We start from the raw sequence: 17,941 nt of genomic DNA on the forward strand, positions 1-17,941 counted from the left end.
ATTTTCCCTATTAGCACAATGTTCCACAGGATAGGTATTATTTCCATCATTCAGGTGGGAGCAGTTAGGCACCAATAATTTAAATAACTTGCCTAAAGCCACAAAGCTAGTCAGATGCAGTGCCAAGACTTGAGCATATATCTGTCTTTAGACATCAGACTTTATTCCAGAAATGCATTTGGTTAAAAAGGCACAAAAACAGAACATAAAAAGAGTTTCATTTAATTATCTGTATGTCTTAGGTTAATATGATTTTTGGACGTGAATTGTACTAACTTGAATTAATTGTCCACTAGGACGTTAAAAGACAATCTTAGTTATTCTTACATTCATTATTTATGAGTAATAAAACTTGCAAAACTTTAAAATTATGGAGGTACAACTTGTATTTTTCTTTGATGAAGAGAAACCAAGGTCAAATGCCTAACTAGAAACCTGTTTATCCACTTTCTGGTTTTAGGGCATAAAGTGGCTTGTTTTACTTAATCTTGCTAAGTCACTTGAACTGTGTGATGTGAAATCCCTCAAATAACACCATCCCAACTCGCTACACCTGTCGTTTTGCCTAGTAAACTATGTTTTGCTTTTTGAGACTCAGGAGAAAAACTGGCTATAAATTAGTGGAATGAAACTTCCCTCCCCGTTAAAAAGACGACTGTGAGCTGTTAATACTCAGGTCAAACTTTTGGTTTCCCATAGCCTGTCAGTTCCTCTTTTAAGTGTGCCTTATTTCCACAAAAAGATTTTACTTGTACTCTGAAAATTAAAGAGACAGTCTTGGCTCATGGATGCAATAGCATTTTGTAAAATAAATATGCTTTGAGTCCATATTCTGCTATTCTCCTTGAAGTGCCTCCAGGAATGATAAATATTTTGTTTCCAGAGCAAAAGCAGAAAAGTGCAACAATAATCTTCTCTTTTGAAAGACTGAATGATGCTGCATCCACTCCATCTCAAAATACCAACATGTGAAATTTGGAATCAAAACGGTTTCCCAATCTAGGATGAAGAAAAGAGAAATTGTATAGACGATGTATATGCAAGCCATTGTATACATGATGAGTCTTAGGCTTTTCAAAGCTGCAGGAAACGTGGTCAGATCCTTTGTGTTTTCTCTTGAAAAGAATCAGAGGGGAGCTCTATTACTTTGTAGAGGCACACTCCCGAGGACTCCCTTCAAGTCTCTTCTCCAGCAGCTGAGCACTGAGAGTCACTGACCTTGTATTTTAGACAGTGTCAGGGGAGAGAGATAAAGAAGAAAGGAGAAAAGAAGTTTTCTGCACTGAATGACTGGCACATGTGTTTAAAGTGAAATGAACATGTCTCTACTGTCCTCTACATTTTTCCAACTTGTTTCTTTGTTTTGAAGCCAAATGCAGTAATTTGGCTAAACAGTGAGTCACACTGAATGAAATAATGTTTAGATAAAATAGCTGTCTTTTTAGGAAAACATCTCTGTATTTCTTTGTTCATGAAGCCTGGTTCTTTAGATTTGAGATTTTATTGTATACAGTTTATGATATTTTTCTGTGTGCAAATGAAAATGGGTTTAAGAATGCATCAAGTGAAAGCAGAGTTCAAGAATTTTGGTTGGTGGGAGAGCTGGGTTATTAAAGTCCAAATAGTCTGTCTTACTAAAAGTTGTGGGTGGTCTTCCATCATCCTGAAAGAATCTAGGGATCAAAAAAATTTGGCAATACAGAGCTGTTTCCCAGCTAGTGATAACTGGTATTCCTTTCTTTGTGTAGTTCAACATTTAGTTAGGTGTGGTACAACCAGACTCCTGGATGAGAATATTTTTAAATCATAAAGGTCTGTGGAGAAAGTTTGCACTGCCTGATTCTCGATTAAAGAGTAATTATAATTCTTCAAACTGACAGAAGCTTAAGTGAGCCACCAGTATTAACAGACTCTTATTTTTAACTGAGCACATCATGAAGAAGACTGTTAACCCAGTTGAGCATTTTCCAAGACTTTTGTCTATGCATATTCATTTCTATGCAGATACCTTATAGTTTAGTTATACAAATATTTTATTCTACTTTATTCACTCACTATCATATCAGAAGATAAATTTGCTCTGAGAACCCCTTAGTAGCAGAAATATCTTCCTACCACAGACTTCTAAGTGATCATGTCTTGCACTTTCTCAGACTTTTTTTCCACTGGCACCTTACGCAGCTTAGGAAAAATCAGCCACTTTGGTTTGATACACAAGGAGTTTGCATCCCTGCATGTTGCTCGTGTGACATTCAAGAAGTTTGCTTTTTGGCATGTTGGTTGACTCCTTGCTTCTGCTTAACAAAGTTCACCCAAATCCTCTTCTTTATCACCTCCAAAAACTTCCTATTATCCTTGGATCTCCCATCTCAGGACTTCTATTCAAACTCTTTCCATTCCCTGGAAAATGTTTATTTATTAACTTATATTTATTCCTTGGGCCATGGCTTATATGACACTTCCCTACAGCGGCTTTTTCTGACTCCTGATGTGTGGCAGCCACCCTTGCCTTATACGCTTATCCTGTCTTCTACCATACTTTGTTGGTGTTTGGTAAATGTTAGCATTTATCACTGTGATTATTAGTTTAATAGATAAAGTGGCTCAACTAATATTTGTTGAATGAAGAAATAACGTCAAGCATTTCCTTCTGTTTAAGATTTCCTTGTTATTTCCAGGAAGCCTTGACCTTCCTTCTTTAGTGCTCCCTTGATTTCCTGAGTCATCTTCTTGTACTCATAGCTGTTTGTATCCCTCCCATTCTGCACTATCCACTTTGAGGAGAGAGACCAAGAATGTTTATCTTTTTACCTAGCCCTGGCTTATCTACTGTCTACTGAATGACTGAAAAAAATGTATACCTCAAAAATATTTTAATTTTGTGTAGAGCTAATATACTGTATTATATAAAAGGTAAGCTTTGTGTCATAGAGAATTGTGGCACGAAGGTTTAGAAAACTTTGTGGGGGGTGAGATGTGACAAGAGACCTCACTCAGCATATGGAATCTTTACTACTCTTGCTACAACCAAGGGTACTGACTAGAAGTTCCCACTGGAAGGCCACAAAGGACATTTTGTTGGAAGTGTGGAAAACCAATAAATAGTTCAAATTTCAGGATAGACAAGTATTCAATACTACCATAAGGATCTTTCCATATGATGGATCTGGTGTAGTCCCTTGGGGGATTGTCGTGGAGTAGTGGGGTCTGTTGTATTCTGTGTGCTCTGAGATTTTGCTGGTATAATATACCATGTCATCTCTTCACCCCTGCCCTTTACACACGCGTTGGTTTGAGGTATTGTCTTCTTGTCTTTAAACTTTTACGTCTCACCATCCAAAGACCTTTAGCGCTAATATTTTAAAATTGTTCTTCCTAGTCTTGTTTTCATATTGAATATAGCCTGCTTTCGAAACTTAACAGCATGAAAAAATGCTTTCTATATCTCCAAAGCTCTACTTAAACAATTGTAATGAAAGTATAATATCATATTTGGTAGAGACGCACTCATTTACACCATTCTCCAACTGTTATTATATCCCTTTCCTTTTTTTTTTTTTTTTTTGTGGCTTTCTCTTGTGTTTCTGCTTTTGTTTTGCTAACTACCTTGCATCTTCTGCTTTTGAACACCTTGCCCCAAGGCAGTTTTTCCACAAGTGTCAAGAGTTCTAGAAAGGAGGTGTCAGATCAAGTGTTTCCTCCTCCACAAGTTTATCTCCCTTGTTTACATCTCAAGTGGACACTCTGAAGCTGAGGCCCTCCTGGCAGTAGGAACACCTATGATAATGATGACCCAGCACATCCTTGCACCAGCTCCACAATGGCCTCAGATTTGGTGCTGTTTTCCACAAGTTCCTCCCAGTTCAGACAATCTCAAGACTTTTTAGCTATTTCCCAATTGTACATTCTTCATACTCTGAGGTAGAATCTAGCTGCCCCTTTCCATACAAGGAGCCAGAGATTGACACCTAACATCCTTGAAAAGTGCTTTTATGTCTCCCAAGTGAGCTTGGAGGAAGGGAAGTCAGAATGTATAATTCTCCAGTTGATTCAACTGTGTAACACAAACAGAGTATGCTTTAGGAAGGGGAAAGAAAAGCCTTAGTTAGGTTTTGGTTTAGTTTCATTTTTTCCAGAAGAGATACAGTTTTATTTCTGTGGTCATATTTCTAAGATAGGATTTTAAACATATCCTTTCTTCCTGTCAGATTTATAGTAATATGAAAGATTACATTAGCTTTACAGATATTGTACAACAGTAGATAATACTTGTAAACAGTGGAAAAGGAATTATTTTCATGGACATTTTTATTGCTGCAGGGAACATTAGAGATTATTCTCCTTAATAAATAATCTCATTCTTCTTTTATTTTGTAGATTTAAGACCTAAAGTCAGGGTAGGTAGAAGGGAGAGATTGGGGGGAGGAGGAAAAATCAAGCCCCTTATCAGCAAATGGTAAAGCTGTTACTTCAGCTCTGGTTGGCTAATTCCAAAACCGATCCTCCCCTCTTGCCTCCATAAGCCTTACCTTTTAATAGGAATAGATTATAATCATGTAAACCCAAATATTTGAAATTTGATAGCACTTTTTCTCATTTTATTGGCTCATGCTCAAAATTTTTAATTCACCAAGATTAAAAGATCATAAGACTCAAAATAGCAGAAAAAGGGTAGAATGTGAATGGACAAAGAACTTTGTCTTGGATTCAGAGGCAGTTTTAGCTGTACAGTCTAGTCCCACACCCTCCAATCCATGGCATTTCAGAATGTTTCAAGTGATCTTCCAGGCAGTCTTTAAGAGAAAACCACTGAGGGAAATTGAGCAAATATCAACAGACTGGAGAGCTGACCTCATCTAGGGGATCAAGGCAGCCTTTATGAAGCATCCAATTTCAGTTACATTGAAACTGCTGCTTGAGTTATGAGTGGAGGTTAAAAAAAAAAAAGGCAGGAGGAATCCTTTCAGCAGGAGGAAGAACATGCACAAAGGCCCGGAGGCAGAAAGGAGGAAGGCATGTTTAAAAATATGAAAAGAAGGCCAGAAGGGTGAGAACACAATGAAAATAGGCAAATAGTGATGATTGAGGTTTTCTAGTGAGCTAATCTCAAACCAGATCATGGTAAGGACACGAAAAACATCAGATGTTGTTCTGAAAGTAATGGAAAACCATGCCAGACAAGAAGAGGGAGCTTAAAAGTGGACTGACCATATAATTTAACATCCAAACTATGATTCCTTTGAGAGTGCAGAAGAGGTACTATAGATGATTTTGCTGGAAAAAACTGGACTGTCTGGAGCAAACTAGAATAACTTTCCTTCTTAAAGTCTCCTGTATATTGGCTGATTTTCCCTCTGACAACAACTCCTGGGAGATATTCTGTCTCTACTGTTGTGCTTCCCTGGTCAGGCTCACTGAATAGAACTGTTTCCCATATTCCTACTTTCATCCAGTTGGCATTTTGCTAGGACTTTTTACCTTTATGTGAAGTGATGTTTGACTCTGATCTCATTTTCATGTAGCCTTTCTCAGACTTGCTATGCTGGTTTCGTAAGAACACCATCCCTGAGAAGTTTTGATCATTCTCAAGTTGTTTGGAGTGTGGTCACCCCATCCCCTCCCCCTCTGCCATGCTTCTGAGATTAGCAAAGAAAATTTGAGAGGCAGAAGCATTTCTTATACTACATTTGATATTGCACAGATTCATGGTGTATGAATGTAATATAAGAAGTATACCACATAATAGAAGCCCAACAAATAGAGTTGAAGTCTGTCTGATTTGAAAAACAAGAGGATATTCAATTGAATTCATGGATTAAGGGACTCCCCTTGCTTTGAATACTGGCTCTAGCCTCTTTTACTCACTACTGTGTGACGTTGGTTAGATTGCTCAAATTCTCTGAAATTTGGTTTCTTTATGTGTGGAACAGGAATAATATTAAGGCCTAACACAAAGGCTTTGAATGCAAATTAAATGAAATACATTTATAAAGCACATAGAACCATTATTCCTAATGGTAAACCCACATGTGGTGGCTATTTGGGGCTATTATTTTTGAGCAAATGTGGTTTTAACAACATGCCTTCTAGCCTCTCTTTGCTACAGGAATTAGGAGCTGTCTTTTCAGTCTGGTGACGTTTCACTGCTCTTTTCTTTATCTGCCTGTTTGTCCTAAAGGGACAGGTGAAGTTCAGTTTCTAACCCAGTTTCAGAATAGTGAGCCTCGGGGAGAGGATGGGTCATTTAAGCCCACTCTACTTAAAATTCTTCTGAGATAAGACATTCTGGAGAGGAAATTATCCTGTCAGTAGCAATACCTCTGAAGTAAAAGATATCCTAAGGCTTTACTTTGAAATCTGTAGATGTGCATTTTGCCTGGGGGAGAGCTAAGGTTTATGTTGAGAAGGTCATGGTGGGCTAGCCAAACAGAATAACAGAATGTTAAGATAAGATTTGCAATTGTTGTAAGGGCATGGTATCTTCATATTTGTGTCCTCTTATTTGAGCAGTGTCTAGTCAGCTGTGATAAGGGCTTGACACATATATTGATACATAAATTAATAACACATCCTGAACTTTAAATCTAATTAACAAGTAACTACTGCTTACGTTTCTAATAGAGGGACCCCTGGGAATTGATTTTCAATCAAGTAAACTTCTGTCTACCTGTAATGTATAAAAGGCCAAAGATAATGTAGTATTCTGAGTGAATGAGTTCCCCTGCTTAATAGCTTAACAAATATGTATTGTTCATGAAAGAGAAAGACTCTCCATCCTCCTCCACCAAGATCACATTTCTGAGCACTTGAATGAGTTTTTATTGACTTGGTCACCACAGAAATGTTAAGATCTCTGACTAGCTCAGCAGAGAACAAAAGTTAGCTCTTACGTGGTTAGAAATAGAGTGTTATTTATAGACAGAATATATTACAGTATATTAAATTATGTTGTAATTGCTACAGCAATATATTGACTATATTCAAGTGAACCCAGAAGCTTTCATTGCTAGGGTTTGTATTCTGGGGGAATGTATTGTTCTCCTAGCCTTGGTTAAATTCTCAAGGCTAACAGTAGTTTCAACTATATGAAGAAAAATCCATGTCAATACATGAATTTCAGGTAAGCATATTGTGCTGCAAATTTTCCCTCCGGGAGCGTTGGCATGAAAGGCATTACAGTAATTTTCCATCATAGAACTCTACAGTAATACAGATTTCAGGATAGAAGCATGCAATACATTTTTTTTTTTCTTTTTTTAATACTATTTCCCAGGAGATTTTCCCAGGGACTTTAGAGACCTGCACTGCCCTTCGTGGGGCCACTGTGTTTTTTAATACTACATATTCTCAGCCAACGTTCCTTCTCAATCAGTTGAGCATGTTCTGAAAAACAGCACAACTAGTTCTACCTCCAGTGCTATAAAAAGGTTGACATCATTGTTAAGATTTAAAGAAATATAGGACAGTGCTACTCTTTGACTTGTTTAGATGAAAGGCCAGTAATTGTGCTTCGCTTCTCTCACCAGCCAAATCATGAAATCAGTCATGTTCTCTATCTGTGACCAAATCATTCAATCATTCCTTTATGTTGGATCTGCATTAAACCAAAATTATGGATTCTTCAGTCATTCTTGTTATAGATAAAAGTCCTCAATGCATTGCACTCATCTCTTTCTTCTAAAAAAGAGTTTTGTTTTGTTTTGTTTTGTTTTGTTTTGTTTTGTTTTGTTTTGTTTCCCAAGCTCCAGAGTTCAATTATGGCTAAGTAACAGCAATTGAAATAGCATTTAAACAAAATAGGCTTGGCTTCTAGGTTTCCAACAGGGCACTTCTTAAGTAAATCTTCCTTGGTTAACAGCTGTCAACTGTCAATGGGCGGCAGGTAATTAAATTGGAAGATAGCTTTATGGCTCAGAAAAATAGATAAAATCCTTGGACCAGAAAGGTCTTAAGTTAATGCAATTATTGCTCCCTCTGGTATTTGAATTAATGAAAGAAATTGATTATTTTCTGATGAAACAGATGAAGAGGAAAACTGCCATTGTTTGTCTCTTGCAAATAAAATTCAGTTGAGGCTGTTTTCCCAGCTAAGATCACACTCTTAGTTTTATTTCAGTATAGATTTAGAAGAGAAGGGAAAAAGAAAAATAAAAAGGAATATTTTGAGAAAGTAGTGGCACTAAACAAACTATGATAGAAAGGGTGAGAAGGTGGTAGGTAAGGGCTATGAATACCTGGAAGATATGTGAGCCAGTAAGAATTTCAACAACAGGAAATGAAAATGTATGGATTTTTTTTTTAACTTATATAACAGAAGTAGTCCAGTGATTGAGTAGCTCCAGGGTTGGTTCAGAGATCAAATCGTTTCTTCATCCAGGTTTTTTTTTTCCTTTTGAAAAAATTTTTGCTTGCCATTCTCAGCTGGCAATCTTCTTGGTAAGCTGTAACTGCTGCGGATATCATATCCTTACATACCAATGTCCAGAGGCAGAAAAGAAATCACCTCTTATTTTATGCCAGTCTTTAAAACTGAAGGAACCTCTTCCAGCACCCTTGCAGAAGGCTTCCCTTTAAATCTCATTGACCAGAACTAGTCACATGTCACATATAGACCACTCACTGGCTGGGGGGTGGTGGGACAACTGTGATCGGCATAGACCAACTCTGCCTATAGGGAAGAAGGGGAAAATTATCTCTTAGATGGAAGGTCAACAGTGTCTCCGGTTAAAAGAACACGCACTGATCCTCTACTGTGTGCTGGTGAAACATCTTGTGAACTATGTATTAATATAACTAATTTATAGATGAGGAAATCAAAACTGGGCAAAGTGAGGTAGTTTTCTTAAAATAACATACTTAATAAGTGAAGAAGCTAGGATTTCAATTCAGAACTGTCTGACCCCAGTTGTATACCCCACCACAGTATCAGGCTGCTGCCGATACATCATGATGCACCTTCAGTTTCAATTACAGAGCTTCTCTTTTTGGATGAAACAGTCAATGCATCTCTGTGTTTTGCTTTTCACTTTAGACTTACTCCCCTCAGAGTGTCCTCTCAGGGCTTCTTCAGAGCTGTCTACTCTCAGAGACTCACATCATCCATGAGAAGAATTGAAAAACTCTACCTTCAGATTAGATATTTCTAATGGCAAGTTAATATTCTAATTTTACATGTTCATGGGACATATCTGCTTTGATTTGAATTTAAGCTATCAACACTCAAGTAATCTCTGTACCAAAGAAATTTCCCTTTCACATCTCCCAAAAGTAGTAAAGGCACGTTCATTTCTCCTGTTCTCAGTTTACAGCTTCCCTTTACCCCAAGACCAGCTTCATATAAATTATTCCAAATCCTTTTTTTTTAAAGTGTTCTATACATCAATTCTTCCTTTCCATTCTTAGCATATCAGGTCTTCAGCAGCATCGTATCTGGACTAATCAGCATCTGTTAGGTTTCCAGACTGACATACTTCAAAATTATCCTGCCCCTCAAGCAAACTATTTTCCTTAAAGATGACTTATTATTTTATACTCCTGTTCACATAATCTGAGTACATTCTCCATGTGAAAAAAATGAAGTATTAAATATATGAATAAATAAAAGTCAGGCAATCTGGTCCTCTATATTTTCTGCATGTGTAAGGAATTATTCTTCTTACTTTTCTGGCTGACACTTGATGTCTTTTCCCAAGTCATAATAATGTAACCCATGTCCCTATAGGACAGACACTCTGTTAAGCACTTGATGTATATCAGCATCATATATGCTTGAACCTCACAACACCCTATGAGGTAGGTACTATTATTATTCTGACCTTACCCGTGAAGACACTAGAGTACAGAGGGAAAAAGGCACCTGCCAAGTATATATAGAAATGGCAGAGCTAGGATTCAGACTCTAGCAGTTGGGCCCCAGAGGCCATGAACTCAGTCACATTTTACTTCTTTAGTCTATGTATTTCACTGGAGTGTTATTTACTGCTACATGTTGAACATCTATTCTTCACCCCAAGCTATAACCTTCTCCTGATATTTTTATATAAAAAATGTACAGCCATGAGTCTCCTCCATATGATGAAAGGCAAGCTTTATGTCTCCTGAATTTTAGGCAAAATCAAGGCCGTCTTTGTTTTTGCAACTTTTGAGAGACGTTTGTTGGGATTCCTTATTCTCTCTCATATTCTGAGCTCTTTCATTTTTCCCCCCTATGTCACCAAGAATCTCTGACCTAGCAGGGGCTGACTTTTGTTTTGTTTTGTTTTGTTTTGTTTTGTTTTGTTTTGAGAAAATACAGATAATTTTTTTATTTTTTTTATTCTTTTTCAATATATGAAGTTTATTGTCAGATTGGTTTCCATACAACACTCAGTGCTCATCCCAAAAGGTACCCTCCTCAATACCCATCACCCACCTTCCCCCCCCACCCCCCATCAACCCTCAGTTTGTTCTTAGTTTTTAAGACTCTCTTATGCTTTGGCTCTCTCCCACTCTAACCTCTTTTTTTTTTTTTCCTTCCCCTCCCCCATGGGTTTCTGTTAAGTTTCTCAGGATCCACATAAGAGTGAAACCATATGGTATCTGTCTTTCTCTGTATGGCTTATTTCACTTAGCAGTTCCATCCATGTTGCTACATGTTGCTGGTTTTTCTCCAGTTCCATCCATGTTGCTACAAAGGGCCATATTTCATTCTTTCTCATTGCCATGTAGTACTCCATTGTGTATATAAACCACAATTTTTTATCCATTCATCAGTTGATGGACATTTAGGCTATTTCCATAATTTGGCTATTGTTGAGAGTGCTGCTATAAACATTGGGGTACAAGTGCCCCTATGCATCAGTACTCCTGTATCCCTTGGGTAAATTCCTAGCAGTGCTACTGCTGGGTCATAGGGTAGGTCTATTTTTAATTTTTTTGAGGAACCTCCACACTGTTTTCCAGAGTGGCTGCACCAATTTGCATTCCCACCAACAGTGCAAGAGGGTTCCCGTTTCTCCACATCCTCTCCAGCATCTATAGTCTCCTGATTTGTTCATTTTGGCCACTCTGAGGGGCTGACTTTTTTCCTGAATGACATCCCTCTACTCTTCCTTGCTCTCCTCATGAAAGAAGTTGTTCCAGTTTCTGGGCCAGCGGCACCACTGCTGCCAACAGCATCACCTGTCTGTCTTTGAGACCTACTGAGGCTCAGTAACTTAGAATTGTAACTAGGTTAGCACGCCACACAGCGCTCAGCATCTCAAATCTGTTTCCAGATCTGTCATCTAGTCTCTTGTTTAAATCATCTTTCAATGTCTTTTGTTCTTATCTTCTCTCATGATTTACTTCTCAATACTCTTCTGAAGTATTTTTATAACTTCTTAATGGTTTTTCTCCACATAGAAAAAAAATCTACACTTTACTCTCAATGTATGGACGCAGCATCAGAGACTATGTTTTGTGATCGTGTGTTAGTAATTTTAGGGGTCTAGTTCCTTAAATTAAAAGAAAAAGAGAAAAATAGAAAAACATGTACCTATTTGTTCTAATTCCATACATCTTTTTGATAGCGATTCAAATTGATAATACTATACTAATACTAACAGTAATAATATTAGAATTTATTGACTACTTTCTCTTCATTAAATTCAAACATTTACATGTAATAATTCAGTTGATTTTCTTGGGAACTCTTATTAGAAGGTGCTATTGGGAATTTCTAGAAGTGTATTTGTGATTCAATGTCTAAAATTTAGAAATAGTACATCATTGAAAGAGTAAAATGTGCAAGCAAACTGCTTTCTAGAGTTGTCACTCTCTTATGATCATAATCCCAAGAAAAAATCAATCCTGAATCGTTTGGATGGTTCAAATTTATCAACAATTTAAAACTGAAAAAATGAATGGGAAAGTCTTAAATTGTACAATGAAGCATTTTGACTGGAAGAAAATTGATTCTGCTATAATGACTATTGATTTTTAAGTTTTCATGGTACATCCATAGTCTTCAAAGTTCACCTATACAGGCACATATTTTACCCATAATGTAAAAGAAGTTAAATGAGCATGAATGAGTCAGTGATCACTGAGGTAAAAAATCTAAAAATTCAGATCATCTGAATATTTGTAATTTTCTTTTTGATATAGGCATAGGCATACTCTCATTTAAACAGCATTGCCTTCTGAATGAGGTATGGCTTGTTTTCACATAAATTATAGAAAAAAATATCAAACTAGTTAGAATTATGTTGAGTAAGCAGGAAATACCAATCCTAAAATGATAAATGTATTGAGTACAACCATAAAACATCAAGAGAAGCTAAGAAGACATCACATTGTCAATGCTTTTGCTTTTGTTTTTTGTTTTTTTGCTCAGTCTGCTCACTTACTGTATATTTTTTGTTTGATCTCTTTTACTTTTGAGCTGATGATAGCCAGTAATAAAACTGAGTTGGGATTCTTGCAAAATGTGAATAATTTTGCAATAAAATAGTATTACCATAAAATTTGGCATTGCATTTATTGCTTTATTTATGTTTTACTTCAGCAAAGAGGCAAAAAATAAAAATATCCACTAACACAATTCTATTTTAAAATTAACATATTATTGTAGGGAGGAAAATAGATCTTAACTTTCTTAGTAAATATTTATATAAAATAATTTTCATTAAAATAATAGAATCGTAGAACCAGGATACTCTATTTTCACTGTGCTGTTCACTATTTCAGAGCTTCGAGAAACCAAGACCTCTGAACACTTCAGCCTGTCCCACCATCCTTTAGACTACAGGATATTATTAATGGATGAAGATCAGGACCGGATATATGTGGGCAGCAAAGATCACATTCTTTCCTTGAATATTAACAATATAAGTCAAGAACCTTTGAGTGTAAGTTAATTATTTTCATTAGGGCCATGTCGACTTTGTTTTATTTAAAAATTTCACATACAATGAAAAAATTGTGTATTTCATTAGAACTATAGAAAATACTGGCCACATGTCAATAAATAATTGGATGTTAGTGCTTCTTTCATGGACTGAAAATATAATCAAGTCAGTTCTGTCTGTCTAGCTTCATAGATTTTAACACTCTAAAAACTGAAGCTAAATGAAGAAATACTTCCTGTGTGTATTTGTGTGTGTGTGTGTGTGTGTGTGTGTGTGTGTGTGTGTGTGGAGAGAGAGAGAGAGAGAGAGAGAGAGAGAGAGAGAAACATGCAGTATAGCCTGACAAAATGATCAGACTAAAGGAAGATCTACCTTGTCATCTGTATGTAATCCAACAAGGCTTAAAGGAATTAAAAGGAATATAGTTATTAAGGACACTGTTCTTTGAACAAGTGTGACCTATATTTATCATTCTATTTCACAATAAGGAAATAAATTTATCTTTATTGGAGTAAAAAAAATAAAAAAATAATATTTTAAAAATTTGTCACAACAAGATTTCTGAATTTATTATTTTAGCAAGGGTCAATGAGCTGGAAATTCAAAACAAAACAAAACAAAACAATAATCATCACCATCAGAGACTTGACCCAATGGTACAGTTACTGAGAACACTAGCAGAGTATTTTAGAGAGGGAATCTCTTGGATGCAGTCCAAGTTATTTTAGCTATTGAAGTACCTAGAGACCTGTTTTAAGTAAATCTACTGCTGTGGCTGTGTGGTTTACCAATAACAATATTAAACCAAAATAACAATATAAGTGTAAATTCACTGTGATATAAACAGTTGAGAAAAGTGTACTATAGAAGGAAGGAAATACACCTTTTATTGTATACATTAGTGACCTTATTTTAATATATATCATTAGGAAATGGGCATATACTATTGAAAGGCATTTGTTAAAGGAAAATTGGTGGGAGTCATAAACTCTTTAGGAATTTGAGTTCATAAACTGGAAGAAAGATCTTGAAATATAAATATAGAAATGCCTAAAAGAAATGTGTTAGGATAAAGTAAATGATGACTGTCATATATACAAGTGAGATTATGCAACCTTTATTTTCCTTTCTGAGCAGGTTTTCTGGCCAGCATCTACAATCAAAGTCGAAGAGTGCAAAATGGCTGGCAAAGATCCCACAGTGAGTGCCTAAAAAAACCCAAAACTTAAATATTTGGTCTTTGAATCCATGTACCTTGAGTGCAGCCAAGAGTAAGACAAAGGGTGTTGGTGTTTTAAATCTTCTGCTGGACGCATGGCAAAAAATGTAAATGTAAAGAAGTTGGAACTCTTAAACACTGTAACTTAGGAATTCCTGACCGGGTAAAAATTTTTTGCATTGCTTCCATTATTGCATTCTGACACTTTTCATGATGGATTTCAGCAATAACCTCTGTTCCAGTGGATCCAACCTGCAGAATTCTCAGCAGGCCGCTGAAATAATGATAATGCAAGTGTCTGGAGAAGCTCCCAGATACCATGTGGGCTTTTCCAAAGAAAGATCTCAGCAAAAGGGTACTGGTGAGCCGGCACATTCCAGAGGCGTAAATCACCAATGATTAGTGGTATCTTTGTTAGTTAAAAATAACCACAGAAACAAAAACCAAGGCAGATATGAACATCAATTAAATGTTCAGTATGCAACATTTGTACAAATTGTATACCTTTAAGTGGAATTCCATGTAAAGAGTTAAGAAATAAATCTGTATGGATTTCTACAAACAATCTGCTGAAACTGACATACTAACTGATTCTTGAATATTATAAATACATGGAGCAGATCTATAATGTATATGTTATTTAATTTTATAAAGAAACATGTATGTCATCTTATCTTCTTGTCTCAAATCACAGAAAATATCATAATGGGACCATATATCAGAATTACCCACTCTTTTACAAGTAATTTGGTAGAGAAGTTTTTTATGCATTTATTCACTCTTTCACTCATTCATTCAACCAATATTGATTGAGCCCCTATTATGTGTCTGGCATAGTATTAATTGCTACAGACATAATTTGTGCCACAATAGGCACAATCTGACTCTTCTCAACTTTATTATCATATTGGAGAAGTCAACGTTAATCAAATGAGCATAGAAATATGTGCTTATGCAGGTATGCAATTTAAATATGGCAGTTGGATAGAAAAACTAGTACTTGTACACACACATACACACAATGAAATCTGAGGTCTAAAGAAATATGACCTTGAGGGGTGCCTGGGTGGCTCAGTTGGTTGAGTGACTGACTTTGGCTCAGGTCATGATCTCACTCACGGTCTGTGAGTTCAAGCCCCATGTTGGGCTCTGCGCTGACAGCTCAGACGGAGCCTGAAGCCTGCTTCAGATTCTGTGTCTCCCTCTCTCTCTGCCCCTCCCCTGCTCATACTCTCTCTCTCTCTCTCTCTCTCAAAGAATAAATAAACATTAAAAAAAAATTTAAAAAGAAAGAAATATGACCTTGAGCTAGTGTGAAAAATGTTGACTAAGCACTTATTGTAAGTGTAGAGATAAGAAATGCTGATTTCAGCGGCTCAGTCTATGCACTGAGCCTTGAGAGTGAGGGTTTCAGAGATTCATCATGGTGGCTCAAGGAAAAAACTAATTCTTGTGGGAAAAGGAAGCATGGGAATTAAAATTTTATCTTAACTGACTCTCAACAATCCAGGTATGAGGTTCGGAAAACTCCTGGTGCGAGACAGAGTCAGGGAAGACTCTGACATGTAGTATCTCTGGGTCTCACTGGAGGGTGTTGTTGAGAGAACTCACTGGGAGTGACTTAGCTCTGGGTCTCGCTTTTTCGGTTTTATAACTGATCTTTTAAGGGAAATTTAAAAATGGGCTGAAGGAGTTGCATAGGCATATTTGCTACCCACGAGATCTGCTGGGCCATAGTCTACAGGAAAAAATCCGGAGAAATGTGTATACTTGTCTTCTAGGGAACCAGTAGTAGAGTGAAGTATAATGTTGTGGAGAAGTCTTTTTTTTTTTTTTTTTTTTTTTTTGGTCTCATGAAGCTATTATTTCTATAATTATGCATGAATTTAAATATTTTTTTATTCTCTAACATTTTAATCTCCCTAAAATAAAGTTTTTAGCCATTCTTATGGATCCTATCATGTCTTGCCCTTTGCCATAGTAATATCCTGTGGCTGTAATTACTGAATTTAATTGTCCTCTTTGTTCAAAAAGATTTTCATTTCCCATTCATACGAACTGTCAAAGACAGGATATGTTGGATTTAGATACCATTGCACATTCTCTTTCCAAAGATTGCTGTTGCTTTTGTGAAGAATCTCAGCCAAATCATTTGATGTCTTTCTCCCTTTGGCAAAATAAAAATGCTCTGTCATTTGCTTTCTTATAATTAAGAGTCATTAGATGAAATCTTCAATACATGCTTACATTTTCCCATAGTTTACTCATGTTGTAATATCGTTCATGGATATCTTTAAATTCTGCTATACTGCAAAGTAGTATACATAACAGAAGTAACTGGTGAAGAATTCTCTTCCAGTACAGCCAACATTGTTGGGTCCTGAGAAATAATCAGCCTAACTCTATCAAATACATGTTTTGTCTGTGCAGGAGAAGAGAATCTAACTCATTTCATACATGTGAAATACTTATAGAGAAGTGTCTTTTAATCAGGCCACAAAAAAAAGACCAGTGGTAGAAAAGTGATGCTAAATCAGTCTTTACAATTCTAGAGCATGACATTTTTATTACATTCTTTAATAAAACTAAATATTTAAGAATTAATATTAATTCTGTTACAATAAATACCTAATAATATTTTATTTAAAAACAGAGGAATTGAATACTTTATTATGTAGAAATCAGTTAGCCATTGTGAAGAAACCAAAGTAGAGCATCTACCTTTAGGTGTGTTTACAATATACTAGAGATGATGAAACATATATGCAATAACTATCAAATAATAGTAGCCAACATTTAATAGAGTGAGCCAGGCAGTGTTCTAAGGCTTTCTTTTAATCCTCACAACAATGCTACAAGATGGACATTATTGTCACCGTTCACATTTTTAAGATCAAGAGACCTCACTAAGAGAGTGAGGAACTTACCAAACCTGCCCTGCTAGCAAGTGGGAAGGAGGCCACTGCCTGGCTCAGGCACATTTTGGCTCTGGATCCTGAACTCTTATCTGATAATGCATGCCATTTCACCAGGAAGAGTTTGCTAAATGCTAAGTATACACACAAAATACAAAGAAAAAACACACTAAAGTTGGGATATTTGGGGAAGATTTGATAGACTCGATGGCAACTGTGTTGGGTCTATGTTAACCTTTCTCTTTATTTTATTTTAGTGATCCTGAAATTCAAATAAGTTATACCCTTTTCCTCTTTCCACCTTTGGCACAAATCACATGTGACTCTCTCCTTGTTCAATTATCTTCCCATCTTTTTAGCCTGGAAATCATCTGTTCCTCCTCTCAAGTGACACTGCAGATGTCAGTTCTCTGGGAAGTCTTCTCTGCCCACCCAGGACTGGGCTAGCTGTTATTGTGTGTATGCCTGAAACACTGTCATATATTTCACTGCATTTTTAACTATAACCCTCCACTCACTGATTGGAAATACTGTGTAGTGTCATTATTCTCTGTGCTCAGATCTTTATCTAGACACTTAATAAAATTTAAACAAGATCTGAAAAAGTAGAGATAGAAACAAGCAAGCCTCGGAATTTGTTTTAAGTGATTGTCGGGAGTTAGAGGTAGGACATGGTGGATGATGAGTGCATTTGTGCCCTTCAATTAATAATGTTTGTAATAAATTCATTATGCACTTATTTTAGAAGTTCATTTTGGTTAAATTAAAATATTTTTATTTTAAATATTATAGTAATCGTCTACTAGGCAAAACTTAAACTAGTTGACAATTAAAAGCCATACTGCTTTAGCAACTGAAAGAAAATATACACCATGGAATCAAGTATCACTTATTCCTTTAGATTTTTTAACATACCAAATTTTAATTAAAGCTAGAAA

At 36.2% G+C, this 17,941-nt stretch overlaps 1 protein-coding gene across 1 annotated transcript in view; it reads left to right on the top strand.

The window, feature by feature from the left end:
* Nucleotides 1-17,941, top strand: part of SEMA3C (semaphorin 3C) — a 177,445-nt gene that overhangs the window by 74,261 nt on the left and 85,243 nt on the right. The window contains exons 3-4 of the mRNA XM_040472808.1: nucleotides 12,709-12,869; nucleotides 14,007-14,069. Coding sequence (XP_040328742.1) covers nucleotides 12,709-12,869; nucleotides 14,007-14,069 — 224 coding nt within the window. The remainder of the gene's footprint in view (nucleotides 1-12,708; nucleotides 12,870-14,006; nucleotides 14,070-17,941) is intronic.

Source organism: Herpailurus yagouaroundi, unplaced genomic scaffold (genome assembly GCF_014898765.1).
Source record: "Herpailurus yagouaroundi ecotype Mexico unplaced genomic scaffold, PumYag 100, whole genome shotgun sequence".
In the NCBI taxonomy this organism is placed as follows: domain Eukaryota; kingdom Metazoa; phylum Chordata; class Mammalia; order Carnivora; family Felidae; genus Herpailurus; species Herpailurus yagouaroundi.